At 43.4% G+C, this 16,105-nt stretch overlaps 2 protein-coding genes across 2 annotated transcripts in view; one reads left to right on the plus strand and one right to left on the minus strand.

Moving 5' to 3' along the window:
* Positions 1 to 16,105, minus strand: part of LOC6543419 (neural cell adhesion molecule 2) — a 71,999-nt gene that overhangs the window by 15,026 nt on the left and 40,868 nt on the right. The gene's annotated exons all lie outside the window — the stretch shown is intronic.
* Positions 13,477 to 14,160, plus strand: LOC26526929. Its single transcript, XM_015160092.2, has one exon. It carries the CDS (start codon positions 13,572 to 13,574, stop codon positions 13,986 to 13,988), a length of 417 nt encoding a protein of 138 aa, XP_015015578.1. The 5' UTR covers positions 13,477 to 13,571; the 3' UTR covers positions 13,989 to 14,160.

The raw sequence follows: 16,105 nt of genomic DNA on the forward strand, positions 1-16,105 counted from the left end.
TTTTTGTTGTTTGCCGGTTATTGTTTGTGGCGCTAGTTTTGTGGTCGCCCTTTGTTTTGGTTCAGACAATGCGATGGCAAAAACCATTGCAAAAAATGTTGCTTACGCAATGGCACATGCCTCGTTCTCGGATTTAGCCCATCCCCAATTGTTGCAGCGCCAGTAGTTTGGCAACAAAAACATGAAAACAGGAGAACGGCAAAATACAAAAATACAAAAAAAAACATTCGCATGCAACGTCAGCAACAGCCAAGTTTTAATTACGTAAAATATTTTTGCGTAGCCCTGCTTCGCTGTTTCCCTCTAATCAACTTAAAAGCCGGGTTCGCAGGCGAAGCTGCAGTTGCAGCATCAGGCCAAATTGCGATTCGGCAACACGGTCCGAAAATGTTGCAGCAATGCAAAGTGCGCTCCATGAGTCGCCTGTTGCAACTCCGCGGGCCGTGAAAGCATACCAAAAGCGCACCAAAGTTCCCCCTGCAGAGAGCTTAGAAATGTCAGACATCAATGCATTTTCATCCTTTCCCAAAATTGCCAAGCTGCTGCATCTGAGTCTGATAATCACAGCGTGGATACTTTCATTCGAAAGAGTTTCCTTACCCTGAAAGGGCACACTACAATTGTTTGCAGTCTTTGTAATTTGTCTCTATACGAGGTTGGTGGGCCTCTAGGGATAATTTTCTATAGGTTTTGAACTAGATGCATTTGCATTTTCAGAAAAAATGTAATTCCCTAATTGAGCTACTGGAAATCAACTGATACCCAGGCTAAAGTATTTTTTAGAATTTTTTTCCAAGTCTATTTTCTTAACTTTAAAGGTTATTTAATTCAGCATTTCCCTTCCGCTTAGCGTATTGAGCAGCGTGTGCGTGCCGCCAAATTGTTTCTCCTCTGTGTTTGTTGTTATGTAATTACTTGCTGAGTGGCGTACGCAAAATGTTTGAGCTGGCAGTTGCCAAGGCGACGGGAACTGAAACAGCAACTAGCACAACTTGCACAACCAGCACAACCGACACAAGTGCAACTCCGACTGCAGGACAGCACCTATACACTCGCACATACGGAGCTCTAAGTGCTTTTTGACATGCAACTACTGCGCTGCGTTTGTGTGTGTGTGTATGTGTGGGTGTGTGCGAGTGAGTGTGTGTGCATTTATGAATGCTTGTATAGGTAGGTGCGAACATTTATTAACATGCATGTGGCGGTGGCAAGAGTAAAAGCAATTTAGTTTACTGCAAATGCTGGCCGGCGGCTCTTTGTTCTGTTCTGCTGCCTTCAGCATTTTGGCTGATTCATGGCTAAACGTTTGGCAGCAAACAGTGCGTATGATTGATATCGTAGCCAGCACAGCAGAGCAGAGCACAGCACGGCACAGTACGAAAATTGAATTCACAACTTGGTGGCGGACAACCTGGTCCATTAGGAGCCCACCCAACAAACTAGATACAACCAATAGATACGAGTGCGGGCATAAATCACAAGTCACCTGGCTGATATTTTGGCCAACAATTGTTAATCAACTCGCAACATGACAGCCGCAAATTATGCGAGAGACTCGAGCCCAAGTCGCCCAGTCGGTGCAGTGAAAATCCGGTCAGCGGTGGAGCGTCTGGAGTTTCTGGTGTTCTGGTGTTTGTGGAGCCTCGAAAGTGTTTGCTAATGTCTGCGAGAATGGAATTTATTATGCCAGTCGGGCATCGATCAATGTAACCTATTGTCCGATCGAAAGAGGCCAGGCGAAACGGTCGCAATCGATTTCAATTGCCACAAATTGCGACATGCTGCACACAAAAGTCAATGCAATTATGTGCAAATTTCATTTTACTAGATTCGATTCAATTCGTGGCATTGATTGGATTATGCAAATGTTTGGTTTAAATTGCATAAGCACACGGCTAATTGAAATTGCTGCAAGGAGAAAAGTTCGGGACAAAACTTTTTGCGCCAGGTGCTAGGCAGTTTTTTTCGACTTTAAATTATTTAGTTCAATAATTTCAGTTTCCTTCGGAGATTCCGTGTTGGGAAAACTTCTTCCCTCTGCTTGGAAAATGTGATTCTCACACTTGAGGGAATTTTCCAGTGTAAAATTCAGGGCATCGACTCTACATATTTTCCTTGATTTTCGTATTGAGGTCGGTTTACTTGCACTAGTTTTAATTAACAGTTGCTATGCCTTTGAAGAGCTTTGCAAGTCCTCAAAGTTCTCAAATGTGACCAATTACAGTGTCAACATTTGAAATTCTGTTTTACATCTTTAGTGTAAATAAATAAACATCTGAGGAAAGTAATAAAGGCCGTAATTATTATTTTCATGGCTCTGCACTCACTAGTGAATCAAATATAAATCGTTTTAGTAGTAGAAGTATTTGTGGCTACACACATTTAGCGAATTTCTCTGGATTTTACTTTAAAACATCTCTCAGTTGTCTTCTATCCTTACAACCTCTATTAGGACCTCAATTCAACAAATCCTAATTGAATACAGTTTTAATGATGCCCCAATTTGGTGGGGACATGCAAATTCTAATATGCTAGCAACTTTCGATTCACTTGTGCATTCAGGGGTGACCGTATTTTCGCGTTTTCATTTTCAGTTAGCGATCATTTTTGATGGCGCATTATGCCATCGCATAGTTATGCATTCCAGCCAAATTCAATTTGAAACGCAATTACAATGGTCATTGGGGCTGCATTCATAATCAATCGGCGGCTGTATTTAGAAACCGAAATGAAAGGACGATGATGTCGGTTTTGTGTAGAGGAAAGCATTCATTGCTAAGCAGAAATAATCAAAGCGCTGACATTTTAAATAAATCATGGGACACTCGATTCATGTGATATGACTGTGACATTTGTTTTGGTAAACAATGTGTGTGCGGTGCACCGCGTGCGCTAATTGAAGTGTCAGGCCGGCCAACGTGGCGTATGCGCAATGCTTAGTGCATAATGTGAATAATGTCGTTTAGCGAAATGCCATTGACATTTGACGGGACATTTAATGTTTGCAACTCATGTTAGACATGAGTAATACAAATTTAAGGGGCACAAAAACCAGCTCTCGCCGTTTTAAGTCATAATTTTTGGCTCAAAGTTGGTCCTTCAGTGTCCTGGCCTAAATGGAGCATACACACATGCGTTGCCAGAAAATTGCTGCAGTGATGCCTGCAATTGTCACGACAACTTGCTGTCTCTAATTGCAGTTTTCTGGCACTTTCCATTCTGGCATTCGCATAGCGTCAACTTGACACAATTCGAAACTCGATGCCGTTTTGCCATTGTGCTTGTTTGGGCTAATTCTTCTGACAGCATAAGTTAGCAAGTGACATCATAAAGGAAGAGAAGTGGAATATAAAGTCTGCTTATGCGCAGGGAAAAAGGATACAGCACACAGTTGGAAAAAGATGCACAAGCTCTGTCCATGAAATACCCATAAAAATTCGAATAGATTGGATGCTTTTTCAGTTACTCGGTGTATTAGTAATAAATATCTTCTGACAAAAAGCTTGCATGTTCCTGTGGCTCATCTACATTTACATATGTAGGTGAATCAATTAAAATTCTATTGCTGTATCTAGATAGACACATCCCTTTTTCGTCATTTAATTGATTGCTTTTTGTAGCAGCCACACCTTGCCAGAAGCAAAATGTGTGCACTCCCGAAAACTTAGACTATACTTTGCTGTTGGCCACTAATTGGTCACTTGCCGTGTCCTGATTTATGTGGACCGTTCTGCTCGGCAATTTGTTCAGTATATTTGGCGCAAATACTCATTGCTGGCAGGACAAAGAAAACACCATTTTGCTTTGTGTCGAAAATAAATTTTTGAAAACTTTTCATACACTGTTCCAGAGTGTCGGGCGTTGAGAGCTGTCAAGAGCAGGGCCAAAAAGACACCGACATCGATAGCCCGGTGCTATGAACTCGGCAGGACCAGGCACTGAGTCCTTGAGGACTTCAACCAGCAGACCAATGCGTAACACTTGGACCAAACAAACTTGTTTACACATTTTTGGTTGCTCAATTTCTAGTGTCAACAGGCGAGCCACCAGCTAGCTGTTAGTCCTTGTCTCGTCCTTGTCCTCCTTGGCCGTTGTCCTGCCGGTGGGTGTCCTTGTGGCCGCCTTGTTGTTGCAATGGTGCTGCAGTTTAAGTCCAAGAATGCGCTAAAAGTAATTCACGACCAGTGCTCAACTTGGCCACAAAAAAAATACAAAAATGGAAGGACATTTCCTTGACCGTGTGCCAGATACAGGCACTGCGATTCAGGACCCCCTTTCTGCTGGCTATATGCAAATGAGTAGCTGGCACGACTCGCCGCTACTTTATGGCCCGATGCAGATGCAGTTTTTTATGATCTCGACTGCCAGCACGGTTGCAGTGCTAAATTACAGTCGCGCATTACGGCTAATCCATGGCAATGATGACGTTTAGTGGCCTCGGCGACAGTTGTGCGAACTTTTATGTGCCATAAAATTGCCACTTAACAGTGGACCGAATTCGGATGTTTAAGAGGGCAAATTGTCACGTTTCTTCCAGGAAATACAGCGTTTATATTTAAAAAGCAGTAGTTTTCACCACGATGTTGTGCCATAATTAATACAAATATTTTAAACTTATTCTTTTTACTGAATTTTCTTCTTCCACACAGTTATACTTTGCCTGATTTTACTTGACAGAATATTAATATTAAATAGCCGCAATGTTTAAACTGCATTAAATTTCAAGTGTATAACATTAATATCGTTGCCGCACCACTGTTCCTGCCACCTTTTGCTGCTCGGATGCCTGGCACTCTGGTGCTAATTTCGATTTAATTTTATTTGAGTTTAAATTTTGTATATCCCCAACTTGGCTTGGTGTCGTGCAGTCGGCGTTTGGCCGACATTCTGGCGACCTCCTCCCAGCCCACATATGCCATGCATTTAAATGAACATTTTCCTGTGTGCGTGAGTTTTTGCCATTTCATTCAATTACCGACTCAAGCTGCAGACCTGGTATGTCCATGTCTTTGTCTATGACTATGACTATGGAAATGTCCATGAGTGTTCTAGCTGAGAAGGCTTTTATGGCTGACTGGAGCCTGTCACATTTGCTTATGCCTTGGCTTAGGTCAAATTATGTTTGACTATAAACGGCATGCGAAATTTTCGGACAAAGCCCCGAGCACATCAATTTTAATCAAAGACCAGGCAACGTGCCCGGCATGTAAAAATAGGATGTTCTGGGTAAAAGGGAAAAGGGCGCTATGTCAGGATATCAAGAGGCCTCATCATATCGTCGCATCGTGGCGTGAAACTTTTCAGCCCTTGAACAACACTTTTGAGAACTCAAGGAGTCGCAGTAAATCAAGGCTAAGCCCCCCTCCCAGCGTTGATGACCATTCAACGTCACTTAGAAAATGGAAAAAAGGAGGAGGAGATTCCCAAGCAGGGTCTTCAAATGCATCCGATGGCGAACTTTGAACTTGCACTGCCCGAAGCAGCAGCAGCTTAACCCCTTAATGCCGTTATCAGCCTTCGCATTTCACTTGGCCGGCTCGACTCAAACTTTGTTGGGCTATTTAGCCCGGCTTTCTTGTCTCTTGGCTTGACCTCCCTCCGGCAATTGCACAATTTTTTCTCTACTTCTTGGTAGCCACAGGGGGTTGGCCCAAACCTGGACACTTGACCAGCACAAATCCTTATCCTACGAGCAGGCAAACCAAGATTTAGAGGTATTAGAAATCAGTGGGGAGAAATCAGTGCTGCTAAGAAAGACGAATGAGCTCAGAAGTTTTAAGTTCCTTCAAATACAATGTTGCAAAAAGGAAAGAAAATAAATACACACATTTTCGGGGGCTATGAAACTTGTAAACTGCAGACTTGAACGCTTTCTGCATTCCTTTTAAAAAAATTAAACAATTAATTAAATGTTTTGATTTCATTTCACCGTATTTAGAATAGAAAGAAACTCACTGCTTTCTGCTGTTCATTAGGAACTCTGTGTCGTCTAATTCCCTGCTGACTTTTCCGAATTTGTCACCATGCATCAGTCGTCCTGTCAGTTCCCACGTCCACCAGAAACCATCCATCCACCAACAAACTGCAACCAAGGCTAAGCCCCCTGTGCTTTGTAGACTGGCTGCTCGCTCTATTACCTTACTACGACTTCCTGGCCCGGGACTGCTCCTCCTTCTCATCCAACTCCGCATGGAACAATGTGTTCCGCCTAATCCTTTTTATGCCCCACTATTATTACCAGCTGAACAGCAACATAGTTATGGTTCTGGTTGACGAACCAGTTCCCCGACCCTTGGTAAGCTGCTTACGATTGTCCCCACTCGACATGTCAACCCATCCCAGCCCACTATTCCCAACCCTAGACCCAACGACATTGTCTCCATTTCAGCAATTGAGATTCCTGTTGCTGGCAGCAACTTTAATATTTATTAGCTGTTGGCCGACTTCAAAGTCAAAGGCCCAGCATTGACACTTTAATCGGCTGATATCATATTTAATGCATCTCGTGAGGCAGGCTTTTGATTCAGTTTGGCAATTAGCTAAATGCTCTAGCAAACATAATCATAGTAATCATAGAAACACTGCCAACAGCAGCAGAACTTACTTTAAAGAACTGAGAGTTCAAGTATTCTTAGGTAATTTTAAACCTAGCAAACGACTTGGTAGCAAACATTTAATTTAAATATCTTCATGTAAATAAATATACAGAAAGTAGTGTGTGGATTTACGTGGTGTAAAGGTATTGACTTCTGTTTTAGTCAGTTCTCTGGAAAAGTGCATAGTAAAGCTTTTAATAAAACGACGAGGCATGCCTTTAAAAAGGAAATGTGGCGAAGCCATTTAAGGCATCCAAACTGTTTGTTTATACATATATAACGGACAGCCGCAAAAACCATCGAATTTGGCAAAATGTCAGAATGCGGTTTTTGCCACCAAACTTTACGTATTTGCGGAGCCGAGGCAAAAGTTCAAAGGGCTGCGGTGAATGGATAAGTTGGTTGTACCTCCCACCCCTCTCAACCGATCCAAACACCGATCCAAAAAAAAAGGAAAACATTGACAAGGACGTAGAGGAAGGATCCTGAATGGCTGTGGCTGAAAAGTTTCCCCGCAAACATGTGCTGCAATGAGTTATATGTAGTTTTCTTAGTAGCCAGCGAAAATCAATATCGTGCAACTGCAACAGCTTTTCAGACTCTTCTCGTTATTTTCCAAAAGTCCAAACCCAATTGCATTTCCTGGGTGAGCTGTGTGTGTGTGGGTGCTAATCGTTGCATATCAGTTACGCGCTGCACGTTCGGCTTGTGCCCCTTGCCGCCATCTTTTTTCAGCGCAGGTTGCATCTGCTTATTGCCACATAAATCAGCCAATATGCCAGACAGAGCTGCAGGCCAAAAATGCTCCCCATTGGCCTTCTACGTGTGTCACGCCTTCCGGGCGGAGTACTCGCATCCGCATCCACATCCGCATCCCCATCCCCATCCGCATCCGCATGGCTGGCTGGCAGACAGACACGTGTTCCATCTTAAACGTAATATGAGTGGCATCCGCTTTGTCCTTGGCAGCTGCCTAGGACTCTTTCACCATGACTTATGAAAATGACTTCAACGATAAATCGAGCAAAATTGCGTCTATGACTTAATAATTTTCACGTGAAAAACATTTTAAAGTTCAATTTGCCAATGTCATCCAGCACAAGGATAAGGCAATAAGAAGGCAATAATTCGTAACTTCAATTTAATATTGGCCTTTGTGTAGCTACGTGTGCTGAGATACTGAATATTGTGATACTTGATATTGTGATTTTGTAATTCAAAGCGCTTTGTAATTCGAAATAGTAAGTGAGAACAAATAAGTAACTTTATTAAGATGTGTGATATTTTTATAAACTGTTATGTATTAAAATTAAATGCAAAATTAAGTCCTTTAAAAGTACATCTGCTACATCCAATTATAATAACTTTTTTAATTCATTTTTGAATGGAACGCTTAGACTAAGTACTGCCAAAACACACACACTCACTCACACGCAACCGAGAAGCACCACTACCAAGACACAGACTCACACACAGATACAGAATGTAACTCTCGTGAGGATGTATTCGCATATAGATCAACTCGGCGTCGTCGACACGGAAGTTGCCGTTGTATTTCCGGTTGTCTCGCTGACATTGCCGCCATTGCAGCGTCGTCGCCTGCTTGTCGCCTGCCACACGCACACACTCACACACACACAAACACACATGCACTTGGACTCATATACACACACTATGATCCAGAAACACAAACACTGCAAATGAGATGCCAAAATAGTTGCGTTTATGGTTAGCATTTGGAGGTAAATGAGTTCTGCTTATCCACTTGATGTTTTAGTTTCGGTGGCTGTTTTCATTTTAGAGCAACAGCTCGTTTTGCATTTTCGGTTTTAGCCGGGGCTTAATTGTGTGCTTTTGTGTGACATTGCCAGGACATTCGCTGGTATCCAAGTGCCATTCGCTGGTGATTAAATTTTCAGTTTTACGGCCACATTTTTGGGGGCGCACTCACTAATTGAAATTGCTTTTGCAAAGGCACTTTCGCACGGCTACAAAGATGTCATCATATTTTCCCACACTCGGCCCTGGGGCGTTAAATTAACTCGTTACAATTTTTGGGTCGCGGTGTCCTGTGCCCGCCCACGGAAAATGCAGTTTGCAGCGCGCCAAATTGGAAATGCTGTTTTTTTCCCTCCTCCCCCTCCCCAAACTCAATTGCTGCATAAATAGTTTAGCCGAGCTGCTGCAGCTGTGGCCCATAAAGCATACGACCCGTGGCCCGCCGGTCGTAGCTTATTAATTACCGCAACGATGTCGATAGCCCCTCCGGCAACCAATGGAGCATCAATCCGGGCATCCGTCAATGTTTGAGTATCTCCCCGGGTTAGTCCTACACACACAGACATACGCTTGTGCATTAGATTTTAATTGCACGTAATTTAACATGACTGGCTGCCGATGCCATCGACAAGCGCTGTGCCAGCGGATTTGTTACAAAGGAAATGTGAAATGTGATTGACGTCGAGCACTTGGCTCGATGCAATGTGCCACGAAATGAAAGGATGCCCCTGCAGCCACCAGTAACATATAGCATTCAGCATCCAACTTCCGCCATCCGCCATCCGCCATCTGCCATCCGCCACCGCATCCGCAACAAATGAATCGAGCAATGCAATAAAAGCCATCAATAACCGGGCTCCAGATGTCAATTGATGGGAAGAACTACAACCGACAGCCAAGAATGCACTTGTCTCTGGCGGTAATCGTACGGACTGAAAGGAGTTGGTCGAGTGAAAGTGATTCCATGGAGTAAATTACCACGAAAACCCAGAATAGCTAAGCGCCCATGAGGCATAAATAAAATATATGGCCAAGCAAATGGCTTACGTAAGCCATTCGAGTGTAAGTGTTACAAAGCAAATAGGATATAGGATGGCCTGGCAGGGATAAAAGTAATCTACATAAAATGTTGAGCATTGAAATCAAACACTTGAACTTCTCGGAGGAGCAGCATATATGTACCATTTTATGGTTAATTGCTAGGACAACAGATGGAAACACATTTCTCCATTGACTGAAACAAAAACTCAAACTGATGCAAACTGAAGTTCAATATGATCTACTTGGTGCGAACAAAACATTTCCTAGTCTCGCAGTAAATTCAACTCTTCAAGGAGCTCTCAAATGGAAACTCCCTATTTCGTGTATCAATTTGAAGCTCTAACTAACTGTAAAAAAAAAACAGTATGGACCATAAAAACTGCGCAGGCAACATGGCCGTTGCAAGAACATAAAGCCATGAATGGCCAGAGCAATTTGACAGCTGTTGATGGATTCGAGAGCTGCAAACGGAACTATAACTATAACTATCCATGTCGCTGCCGCTTTCGCCGGCTGCAACTTTAATGCCTGAAAAGGAGCCGTGGCATGGGAAATCAATACGGATCCGGGTGGCTCCCCTGGTGGGGCATAACACCCGATAACGGGCCGCTGGATTTATCCCCAGCCGGGCTGCCAAAGGAATGGCTGCACTAAAAATTGGCAGTGACAAGCAGTCGGACGGGCAACGAGGTGGATCCCGGTTCTGGGGCATTCCCGAGTGCTGGATGTGGCAGCAGCGGTGACGGTGGTGGTGGTGGCGACAACAACCGGGGCAACACAAAGTGGCGCCACCAAAGTGCGACGCCATTTGTCTGGGAAAATAGGAAGCAACGAAGCTCACTAAGAAAAAATGCGGAAAAATATCGCGCTCTGGACGTGACCTAGAAAACTCGAGTTTGGGGCAACTTAAATGAGGGAAGGACGGTTGACTTGGCCATGTGCGTGTTCCTAGACATTAAATTGATTTATTGGGTTTCAATTTTTGCGCAGCATAATTAGGTTTTGTTTGGGCCAATTGATTGAGTGTCCAGTTGACTGCCAGCTCATTCATTAAAGCCCACCGACAGTGGCCACATAATGTTGTTAAATTTAATTAGTTTTCATCCAAGCCAATTTGTATGCGAATCAGCTGACAGGCGTACAGATCCTTGATTTAAGTCGACAAAAAAGGACTTTTTATTAATTCCGACAAAGGCCATTTCACACCGGGTAATCGTTGCATGAGTCATTAAGCTATTCACAAACGGACTTTTATTCACATTAAGTGATATCATTAATACATTGCCAGCAGAGTTATTGCACTTTCAATAATTTTCGCAAATAAATCGAATTATCATTGGTAGTAAATTAAAAGCATCAGTCGTGGCTCTCACAAAATGATTTAACAGCATTATTTTGCTTCCATTTCAATGGGAATGGGAGTAAAGTTGCTATTCATTTCCATGTTTTTGAAATAAAAATAAGAAAATCTGATTTTCAGCACATTAACTAGTAAATATCTGTATAAGGCAAACTCAATATTAACTCATCAATCATATTAGGGACAAGTATTTTAAACAGAAATACTTAAAAGGAACCCTGCCTTAGATAATGACGTTCTAAATGTCAGACCCTTTTCATTCATTTTCATCTTACTTCAAAAACATTTCACGAGTTCTACGCCCCAAGGCTCTTATCCATTACGCAAGGACCTCTTTATATTCAGAAGCCTCCTGCTGGAAGCGCTGCCCACACTCGAATTGGCTTTAAATATGTTTTAGTTGTAGCAACATGACTTCATGGCGAAATTATCGATTTGCCAATGGTTGCCAAAAATTGCTCCGGCAAATGGCCAATGCCAAGAGGTTGATGTAACTGCTGCTTTCGTTGCCATTGAGGGTCGACTGGCGCCGTCTGGTCGCGAGTGGAGCGAACAAAGTGTAACCTTAACACACGCGGCTGAAAAGGCGAAGGACTTTTCCGAACCCCCCTTTTCAGCACCCACTTTTTGCACCCCCTTTCCCGCCAACAGGCAAAGCAGACAGACAATGCCGTTCATTACAGGAGACGAAGCGTAGGAAAAACAAACAAGTTTTTCCAGCTTTGGCGACGCCGCTGCTGATAAAGCATAAAACTGTCGTCAAGGCTTTGCCAGAATTCTTTTTTTCCTCACTTTTCAAATTGAACTGGCTTCTAGGGGACCGGGACGAAGAGGAGTGGAACTAGTAGGACTCTTGTGTGCTGGGCGTCATAATAAGGCTAACACAATGGGCGGGATTAAGTGGGTCCAAAGTGCAATGTGCTCTTTGTCCTTTGCAGCTGCATTTGGAGCCCATCTGCCGGAGGCTGTTGCATGTTTGTTGCGCTTTTGTGTGGGAATGGGCAACAACGGCTTCTGGCGCAGTCCTCCAACATACATGTGCATGTCCTTGTTGCAGCCGGATCGAGTGGCCTCCACTTTCGATATAAACACATTGTATATATGTAGGTACTAATGCGCTCCGGCCTGATTCGCATTGCAATCGCAAAGTAAATGCTTTAATGCGCTTATCCTTTTAGCGTCGGTTGGGCATTCGTTCAGACTACCTAACCGAATGGTTTCCTGCCGGCTGCAGGACCTCCTTTCCTGCTCTGCACTTTTTCACACCCATTTCTTTTTCCTGCCCGCCTGGGCAAACATTGTCGCCATCGTAGTCGTTGGGTGTGGAAATAATTTGAATGCTCTGTGACTTGCTCACAGCGGATGTGAGAGGGGAATTACGTTATAAGTAGCTAACTTCCTTTGCACAGGAGCAACTTTCAAGTTCCGTTTTGTATTTGTTTATCTAGGCATACTTAGAAAGCAAGTTTGCAAATAATAGGTAACTGCTCGTTTAGAAAGTCAGTATTGTAAGGGACAGTTCCTGTGAGATAACAGTTTAGTCACTGATATAGTTTTAAAATGAAATATTATACAATTTCTGCTCATGCTGTTGGGATTTGAATATTTAAACATACACTTATGTTACTACTCTTTTCTGAGTTGATTTTCTTAATTGGCAAACTTTTAAAGCGCATCAAGCGCGTTGGCAACGTTTTGCACCAGAAGCAATGGGGCATGCAACACTAATATTGGCTTCACCTGTAGGCGAAAGCTTTCACCTACGTTTTTTTTTTTTTTTTGTCGCTACGAATCGACGAAATGCAGCCAATTTTCGCCCTCTCACGCGCCAGTGACCGATTCTGGTTCTGGGATTGGTCCCATGGAGGGCAAACGGCAGGCGGAGGCGGAGGCAGTGAACCGTGCGGATGTCAAATATTTGCACAGTTGTTAAATTCCATCAATGGCATGTCACGGCCAGGCACATGTGACATGTGCAGACGTATTTTTTATTTCGGGGAAAGACAATCAGAACCTGGCCAGATTGGAGCCCAGCGAAAGATACGTGTGTACACACGAGCTGCATCTACGCTAATTAACAGGCAATTAAGCCGACGGAAGAAGTTGCACAAACACAGCTGTTGCACTCATCGACCAAACAATGCCAAGAAGAAGGGTTAACTTAAGCGCTACGACCACAAAATGGCGGCCAGACGACTTCCGCTTTGCGACTTCCATAGAGCAAAAGCCACCAGAAAGGGAAAGAACTACAGAATGAGAGAGAGGGAGAGAGAGAGCGGGGAGGAGCCGGCGTCGAACGCCATTGTTTATTTAAGCCAATATCCGTTATTTAAGTTGAACTTCCTTCCGGCTGACATTCGCTGTTGCCGTTGTCAGCTGTTTGTTTGGCTTTTGTTTGAAATATATTTAGCACTGCTGCAAGTGCAAATAGCAAATAACAAATAGCAAATAGAGCTGCCATTTGGACAAAACTTCAGCAGACACAACAACAACGCCCGACTGCGGTAGTGGACAAAGTTCAGCCAACGGAAGTGTGAACTTTCTGCCATTATATAGAGTTAGCCACAACCGTGCAGCACCGAAGAGCGAAACCCGAGAAGGACATGCGATAAATTGCCGAGCGAAATCCTTGTCAAATTAATACTGCAAATTAAATGCCATTAACGAAGTAGCCATGTTTCTGGTGTCAAATATGTTTGCTGATTTCATTTTACACCTCTCACACACTTCCAGTTTTCAGCATTCAGCACGAGCAGACATAGATTGAAAATTTCTAAGTTAATTTTTACATCAATATGGAATTTAAAGCTGGTTCCTCGAAATATGCGAAGGAACCGCAGCGAGCAGGAATAACCATCGATGATCCTGTGTCCAGCTGCGATGAGTTTCCCAGGCCCCTGGGTCCGATGTTGAAATACATAGCAAAGACAAAGCTTCAGTCGACCAGGAGGAAAGCAGCTTTAAAAGGGGTCAAAACAAACCAGGCCAGAAAATCAGAAAAGAGAAACAAATTGCACTTATCCAAGGCGCCGACTCAGGGCAAAAGGCGTCCTGCCGCGAAAGTCACAAAAAAGAGAGCTCTGACCACCACGAAACCCAGAAAACCTAAGGCCACGGGGATTATTGATGTGAATGGATCTCGTGGGAATGAAAAGTCTGGAGAATCCAACGATTGGACCGCGGTGGAAGTTCTTGTTTGGCCAGAAGCATGATGACGAAAAGATCTTCCGGGAAGTCCAGAAAGATAAGATACCATGCGATACGTCGATATCCGACAGATCAACCCAAACCAATATATGGATCCGGCCTCAAGGGAATGATAAGGATGATGATACACTGAACACTAGTACCATTAAAAATGCTCAATATAAATAATGAAACTAATTTACCTTGCTTACTCTTTTACTTTTTATTTAGGTTAGAAACTATAAAAGTCTAGAAATGAGGTTTCGCTTAAAAATTGATATATGCTTTTATGTTCTTCGTCCAATTCTTATTGTTATTAGCTTTAAGGAGCAGAATGGCCTGGTGAAGTGTACTCTGCACTTTCGGTCCCCGATAAATTGCATAATAAACAGGCTGCCCGGCAGCCAGCCCAGCATTGAATAAGGATGCTCTTGGCCAGGTCCATTATGCACCTGCAGATGGCCGAAAACTTTGCCGTGCCATTATCTACCAAGGGGGAGTGCTGCTCTGTTTCAACATGTTTGGGCTAATTAATGTCAGAAGCCATTGCAGGGATAACTTGGCGAACGGTCTGCCATTTTGTTTTCCACCTATACACGGCCAGGCAATTGAAATTTAAGGCCGGAAGTTTATTGTGGCAACAAAAGAGCGAACTCGGCGGCGGATGCTGCCCCCGCCCCTTCACCATACTCATTCTGCAAGCTGGTGGTGGCCTTTAAGAAACGCTGACCAGAACTAGAAGTAGAACTTTTTTGCCGTAAATAAATCGCAACGAGCATAAATGGAATGCAAACTTTTTTCCGGTAAGCTGACGTTCTAATTGTTGCACGGCAGTCCGAGTTTCCAGCTCCTGTTGTTTCAGGTTATCTGCCGGCAGCTCTTCTCCGGCACCCTCTTGTTGTTTTAATAAAATATATACTCTTCTTTCTCGAATGGAAAAGAAAAAACGTAATGCAGCTTTAAATTGAAAACCTAATGAGAAAACCCCTTGGGAAGTGCTCAAAAATTAAACGGAAAGGGCGACCGCTACGTGCTACTGCCAACATAATTGCGCTTAAAATCGTTTAAGTGCTTTATAATCCGCCCAACGATTTTTTCCAGCTGTTGTGGTCGCTTTAAACGATGTGCCATCCATCCTGGGCGATACCAGGAGTATCCATCCACAAAAAGTATAAAAAAAGGAGCAAACCGAAATGACTTTTTAAAGCGTCGTCCTGGACGATCCTTTGCCTCGATGGGTGTGCGAGTGTGGGTGCGTATTTGCTTTTGCTGGTCAGTTAAGGCTCTTATGAACGCGCGCACACACACACACACCCACAAAACCACGCACACGCATACACAAAATCGACAATGTGAGCCATTAAAAACGAGGCAAATTTTTGCGCGCCCTTTTCGGATTTTTAGCGCTTCTCCTTGTGGCCTCTGCCGCACCACAGTGGCATGCAATTCGCCAGCGTTGCAGTTGCCGTGCAAGTGGGTTAATTACATCGGTGGCAAGTACCCACGGCTAAGGAAATTAGCTTGATGTGGGTAATTTCAAGTTTTGACATAACCAAATGTCTTATGAATGCATATGCCTTATCTTGAAGTATGTGAAATATATAAATACTGCCGTACATACACGTATATGAATTATAAATAGTTTTGCTAAAACGCGGTCAGTCCGGTAGAGGAAAGATTTGTATGCTCGATTTATTATTCCTAAACAAAATCAACTATCATGCCTTTTCTTTGGCACAGGCGCTGGTATATAAATATTTATGAGAAAGCAAAGGCAAGTTGTATTTTCTCTACAAAATTGCGTTGATATTCTTCCGCCTGAGTGGCTGCCATTTGACTTTCGCAATCCCCAGCCAAGTCGCAGCACCTTAAAGTCAAGTAGTAAATTAAATTTATTCACATTCGGAGCAGAGCACATATGCAAAAGTGAGATTTCGCTCCATATTCACCCACAAGCTGGGCACCAATTGGGGTCACTATTGTGTGTGTGCGTGTGCGAGTGCGAGTGTTGGTGCAAAGAATTCGTCTGAGGATCCACAAACATTTCATAGCTCAAAAACCCCTTTGCCAGGATAACCACTCGAGCCACCACTTGCCGGAATTCAGAAAAAGTTCCCACTTACCCGGAACTTAAGACACTCAA

Source organism: Drosophila erecta, unplaced genomic scaffold (genome assembly GCF_003286155.1).
Source record: "Drosophila erecta strain 14021-0224.00,06,07 unplaced genomic scaffold, DereRS2 tig00000055-arrow-pilon, whole genome shotgun sequence".
NCBI classification, from domain to species: Eukaryota; Metazoa; Arthropoda; class Insecta; order Diptera; family Drosophilidae; genus Drosophila; species Drosophila erecta.

Excerpts from the sequence above, each read along its gene's own strand:
- LOC26526929 (XM_015160092.2), top strand. The coding sequence starts at position 13,572 with ATGGAATTTAAAGCTGGTTCCTCGAAATATGCGAAGGAACCGCAGCGA.